Source organism: Poecilia reticulata, linkage group LG12 (assembly GCF_000633615.1).
Source record: "Poecilia reticulata strain Guanapo linkage group LG12, Guppy_female_1.0+MT, whole genome shotgun sequence".
Lineage (NCBI taxonomy): Eukaryota > Metazoa > Chordata > Actinopteri > Cyprinodontiformes > Poeciliidae > Poecilia > Poecilia reticulata.
In genome coordinates, this window is record NC_024342.1 from 12515950 (window position 1) to 12522423 (window position 6474).

The following is a 6474-nucleotide window of genomic DNA, read 5'->3' on the forward strand; positions in this document are numbered from 1 at the left end:
TATATGTTTTCATATAGTTACCTGCAGCGAAATGCAGGGGTGTAGATTTCCGTCCGGCCATGTCTTTGGCGTTCACATTCACCACATCTACGAGTTTCTTGACTCTGGAAACGTCCCCGTTTCGACAGGCTTCAAATAACTCCCTAAAAGCGCCGTTTGCATCGCCGCTAATAGTGCTGCTGCTGCGGGGGTTAGCACCGCCAGAGTCCGGCGTAGAGCCAGGGCTAGTCTCGCTTCCCTCGGTGGTGGTCGGGGAGCTAGTAGTGCTGCTGCTGCTGCTGCTGCTGCTGTTGCTGTTGCTGCTGCTGGGTGTGAGGGCCAGAGCCGGGGAAGTGGTGTTGGGAGAGGTCGGCGCTACCTCACCATCAGCCACGTTTTCCATTTCTGCTCCACGGGAAAACCGGGAAGCATCTTCGGCGGGTGCAGACGGCGATTCCGGCGGGCTGACGGGTATAGATGTGCTGCGAGGAGGTGAGGACAGCAGGGTGCTCAGCTGCTGCTGCTGCTGCTGCTGCTGGGAGGAGCGACGAGGCGTCGCCATTTTCACAACACAACAGTCCCCAGCAGCAACAAAAACACTGCTGACAATTTCCTGCCAGGAAAACCAAACTTCCGCTCGGGATTACCAGGATAACAGCTGCTTAGCAAAAATTCAATAAATGAGACATAAGTCATCTAGGGTGGAAGTTCACGGAAACAAATAAAACATTTTAAAAAACGAAAAAATACCCTAGGCTTTGTGAAGTAATTTATTAAATACTTTATTACGTCGTTAGATTTCTAAATAGTCTCTTGTTCTGTTATATTCTGTAATTATTTTATTTGAATTTGTTGTTCTTTATATCAGTTCCAGTAGCTTATAGCTGCTATATTGAACAATGTTGACATATCTGGGAGCATAAAGTTAATTTTTATTTTTTTTTTTTAAATAAGGTTTCCCCAGGCTTCCTCCCAAAGCCCATAAGCAGAACTTTTAGGTTAATTGGTCCCTCTAAATTCCAGTTTGGTGTGAATTTGTTCGTACATGGTTACTGAATGTGCCTCTGTGTGTTGCCCTATGATTGACTGACCATCTGCCCAGGTGTAGAAATGTTTTTTTTTTTTCTTTTACACTTTCAGATTTCTAAAGGTAATTAAATAAACAAAAAGATCCTTAAATCCAGAATAGACAAACAACATGGTCCAAGGTGTCTGCAATATTAACAAAAAGGATGTTTAAATTCACTTTTGAAACATAAACCTTAAGCAAGTATCCAGTAATGTTACAACTGTTACACTTATTTGCCATCAGATGGCAGCAGACTTTCTAGGGTAAAGCCTTGAGGTTTAGCTTTTACAGCATTCATTGAAAATGTTAAAGATGAACTCAAACAAATGCTTTAACAAAGGAAAATTCATGATTCAATGTTAGAATATTATTCAATCCATTAAAACAAAATGTACTGATATATGTTTAGACTAATGTGTCTGTCAGTTACTTCTAGATTTTTATGAGCTCAATAATTGTCCCACAGCTAAGCAAAAATGATGACTACAAATTAATAATATATGTGTCCAATATCTTTTGTTTATTAACAGCTTTTTATATGAATTATGAAACATCTAAAACGGCATCATTGGCGTCTGAACACTTCGTCCGTCAGCTCGTCAATATCTTTTGTTTATTAACAACTTTTTATATGAATTATGAAACATCTCAAATGGCATCATTGGCATCTGAACACTTCGTCAGTCAGCTCGTCAGTCGAAACTGTAAACGTGTAAACATTTGGCACCAGTTACAGGAAACAACTAGATCAACCTACTTTTGCAGGGCTAACCTTAAAATCAAAACATAGACAAAAAAATCTGTTAGGCTGTTTGGTGTAGAAAGTGAACATGCAATGAGAGTACACCCTCTTTTAGTTATTGTGTTTTGCATATCAGAACATATGCCACAACCAATTCCACATTAATATGTTTAAGGTAAAGTAAGGCAGACTTTTATGTTGTTGTTTTTGTATTTTTTTAAGTAAATATTTTTTAAAAAACTAAAATAATGCATGTGAAAAAATACAAATGCATTATTTTTTATTTATTTAAATGTATTTATCCCATGGTCAGTTGGCAGATAGGGCTATTTTTAGCAGCAATAACTTGAAGCTGTTTTTTGTACGTCTTTATGAGTTTCCCAAATTGTCTCCTTTGTAACATTGCTTCAGTTCACTGAAATTTACAGACATCACATTCTTCACAGATCATTGAAGGCTTGAAAAGGGCATCTGAATCAGCTTGAGTTCTGGATTTTGACTGGGTCGTTGCAACACTGTGATTTTTTTTCTATCTCTTCTACTGTGTTTGACAAAACTGTCCCGTTGCTGACTCAGTTTTAGCTAAGATTCAGCTATCGGGTCACACATTTGACTCCAGAATACTTTAATATTCAGAGAATTTCATGGTCATCCTAACGATTCCGATGTGTCATGGTTCTATATAGCATGAATCATCTCTTCAAATTGCTTGGACCTTCCCTCCTGAGAAAATCAGAACTGTTTCCACTGGAAAACACGTGTCACCTTTTGTTGATGGATTCATATTGCTTGTAGATGGCATTATAACATATTCCAGATTGATGGGAAGCTAGGGTTTCATGTTAATAATAATAAAAAAGTTGGTGACATCTGATAACAGTCACCATGACAAGGATTCAGTTTTGTAAATGTGGACTGAAAAATAAGGCAATGTCACCATGACAATCCAAAGTCAGTCTGGTTGGTTGACATGCCTGCCATTCCTCTGCCAGCTGCTCTCTATGTATCAAAACTCTCAAAGTTCTGGGAACAAAACTACAAACAACCTCACGCACCTTCAGAAAAATGTGACCTCAAAAGTGGAATTTTGCACTTCTGGTGAAAACCTTAGCATAAAGTAGCATTCAAATCAGTGATTGATCCCAATCAGTTAAAAAAGGCAATTATTTTTTTCAACTACATAAGATTTAAGTCACAATAAGAAAAAGATCATTTTCACTGGATCAGAACCTAACTTTCCTCCTATCTGTTTTGTTGATAATTAAAGACCGATTGAGAGCTGCGTGAACTTAACAGATGCTTTTGAAGGAATCTTGTTATGTTTGGAATGTTGAATGCTTTTACCGAGCCCACTGAAATTCACAAAGAGTATTTATTTTCATTTTAGAAACACCCAGTTACCCTTGAGGCTTATGCTTAACTTGAAGAAACAAATCCTCAAGAAACCAATTATGAGTCATGTATGGATACATGAATAAAATAAAAGGTGCAGAAACACTTTCTGCAGGGCACTGTACGATGATAGAAAAGGGGCTACAAGAAAGAGAAAGAAGATGCTGGAGCACAAATGAGCCCAAGTTATTTCAAGAAAATCCAGCAGAGCAGCATTCTTTCTATTAATAGTTCTCTTCCAGCTGTTTTGACATTTTCAAGCTATAGTAAAAACAAGACTTTGTCTCTGAAGCTTTAGATGAACTTGTGAAAAGTTTTGAAAACACTGACAAGATGGAGACCACGAATGATCACTAACCTTGGGGTGGCAAAGCAAACCTAAAAACCTTAACAAATGTCTTAGGCTATGTAATGCCACTGTAATAAAATGGGCAAACTTTGCACACACACACACAAATATAGACAAATGTACATTAATAAATTGAAAGAAAAATAAATCTCACTCAATTTATTACTAATTGGATGATGTGTAGGAAGTTCATACACTTCCTGAAGAACTGAAGTGACACAAACTAATACTTAGTCAAAGATACTTTTTTGGTTCTGACAGCTTTAAGATTTCTCATGTGTGGAGGAACTACGCGTATTGCCAAGGTGTGAGTTTGCCATGTCCTTCCACACAAACTGCTATCTAATCCCAATGTCATCTCTATGATGTTCTTCTTTCCAATTGAATTCAAATTAGATCATTTACACAGCCATTCACTTTGTCTCCATGAAACCTGATGGAGACAAAGTGTCCATCAGGTTTCATGGACACTATGACTGTGAGATTGTTTTTATGGTCTTGCAGAAAAACCCACTCTTATTTCATTTCCAGATTTTTGATGATTTCTTCACTCATCCTTTTCTTTTTACCCATGCCATGCTGTGATAATATGATATATATTTTAAAGGCCATCAACTTAACCATTTGGTATTAATTTAAACTGATAAGCCATTATCAGTTTAAATTATAATAATTTAAACTGAATACTGACAGATTTTAAGGATTTTTGTTTTCTTTTCCCTGCCTTTTTATCTTTCTTCCTTTATTTCCTTTTTTTAATGGCTTAAATACTGTTAGGCTTAATTGTTTTCATCTTGTAGCCTGTGTGGATTAGATGGGTATTACCTGTGCTGTGAGTTTCAATCAGTAGCGCAATTTTAATTGCATTTTAGAAAAATATTGAGGCTCTGTCTTCATTTTTGACTGACTATTTGAAACGTGTTTAATAACTGGCGTGTTCTTTATCAGATACGCATATCTGAAACAGAAAAAGCCTCGTCGAAACTGGCCTTGTTCTTGATGGCAGGTGAAGATAAAAAAAAAAAGAGAAAAAAAAATGCCCCGCCCACCTCCAGCGCCGCACCTGTCCTGTTTACAGACTGGAACAAACTCGAAAGTGTCCGCCCACTCCAAAGTTTCAGTCGGGCTTGTTTTTAATGCCACCGCTCATAGCTGTCAAAAGTCAGTCGCTCCTATCTCTGAACACGAGTTTAGGGACTGAGAACAACCATGCCGTCGTTCTTGGATTACTTCAGAAGAAGAGACACAGAATGGGTCCGCACGACCATGCGCACCCCGGGGATCCTGATCTTCGGGATGGTGATGGCTCCCTGCGGATGGATCCTGAGTCTCGTCACCACCGTGGCCCCAAATTGGAGGACTCTTCATGGCATCACCGGCGTTCCAGCTGACCGGGTCTACGAGGAAGGGATCTTTGACGTCTGCATCGCCGCCACATCCACTGAAAGACAGAATTGTGCAGTAACGGACACCGCTTACACCTCGAACAACATCATTGAGATCTCTCAGGGTTTGATGTTGGCCTCGCTGATTGTGAATCTGGTGGGGATTGCTTTTGCCATCCCGGGGGTGCGCTGCTGGAAAGACCAACCTCGGTGGGCGCTCTGCACAGTGGCCGGCATTCTTATCTTTTGCGCAGGCGTCCTGACCCTCATCCCTGTTTCCTGGTACACGCACATCTTCAAAGACATCAGTACAGACATAGCGCGGACCGACACCCGCGTCGGCTACTGTCTCGTACTGGGCTTCATCGGTGGGATATTTGAAGTCTTGGGCGGCATCGTCATGACCCTCGGTTGCTGCCGCTGCTGTGGCGGGAGGAACCGCGGAGAGAGGCCGATTGAAGATGTCCTCGGCCCCAGGAGCCAACCGAAAAGGGAGCCGAGACGCGTGGACGTACCGAGCCTGAGCCGACCCAGGAGCAGCGCCGCCAGCAGCTATCCGGCCTCCAACAGGGAATCCGTCGATGATGACATAGATGTGTCCTTCCCCAGGGCCAAGAGCCCCGGGGCCCGCTCAGGAGCCAGCAACCCCTCCTTCAACGGCAGACCCTACGATGCTGATCTATGAGACTCACCTGAATTAGGCAAATGAGTCAGAGACTTGTTATAAAACGGGGCAAATGACAAGATAGGGAACATAAAATGAAGAGTATTGTAGTTTTTAAATAGGCAAATATAAAGGTTACATTTGTTGTAAGTGGAGAACAAAAATGAGTATGTCTAGCGATCAATCTGTTGTTAATGAAGAAAGCATTTTTGTAAATGTTGCTGTCTATGAACTTCTCAGCTTTTGTACTTCTATTTTATGTAAATACTGTGTTCTTACGCACTTTATAAAAGGCAGTCTCTGTTGAAAGAAGCATCCCCAAGTGATCAACGTGTTTGTTCTGAATGTCTTTATTAAATGTGCACTCTGCTTCCTTACTGAGCTCCCCTTTTTACTTAAAAGTGCAAAGAATTGGAGATGTTTGCTTTAGCTGGAAATTTGTGTTTGCTACATATGTCCACTGGTTTAGGTTAAAGCTGTGTGGAACATTTGCTCTTGGAGCAAACTATAATGAAAATAAATATTTGCAATGATGCTGATAAAATTAGAAAAAAAAAATGGCTAAGGACAAAGTTTTGTCCTTAGCCAAAGAAGCAAAGCTTTCTTTCCAAGTTGCATTTTATATTTCTCTTTTCCTCAGTCCCACATGTTTACTGGCTTCTCCTCCCAAAGTATACAGACAATGTAGTCTGACCTGTCTGAGAGGCTGGGCTCTTTATGCATCTTGTACAACAGCATTATTATCTTTGTTCAAGCAAAAAAGAAAGGTGAGGTTCCTGGTGAGTCTTTTGTCACTCAACGGTCCTGCAGGAAACTGCAATGCAGTTCTCCTTGCAGGACCTGTTATTTAAGGCACAGTCTCAGTCAAGCTTAAATGAAAGCTTTTTTTTTTTT

The 6474-nt window shown here is 40.3% G+C and overlaps 2 protein-coding genes across 2 annotated transcripts in view; one reads left to right on the top strand and one right to left on the bottom strand.

The window, feature by feature from the left end:
• Window positions 1–592, bottom strand: part of tnksa (tankyrase, TRF1-interacting ankyrin-related ADP-ribose polymerase a) — a 76217-nt gene extending 75625 nt beyond the window's left edge. Inside the window, exon 1 of the mRNA XM_008423895.2 lies at window positions 22–592. Coding sequence (XP_008422117.1) covers window positions 22–541 — 520 coding nt within the window. The 5' untranslated portion in view covers window positions 542–592. The remainder of the gene's footprint in view (window positions 1–21) is intronic.
• A 3976-nt stretch (window positions 593–4568) lies between these two features.
• Window positions 4569–6474, top strand: LOC103473567 (claudin-23-like). The gene has a single exon (XM_008423899.2). The coding sequence runs from the start codon at window positions 4741–4743 to the stop codon at window positions 5599–5601; it is 861 nt and encodes a 286-aa protein (XP_008422121.1). The 5' UTR covers window positions 4569–4740; the 3' UTR covers window positions 5602–6474.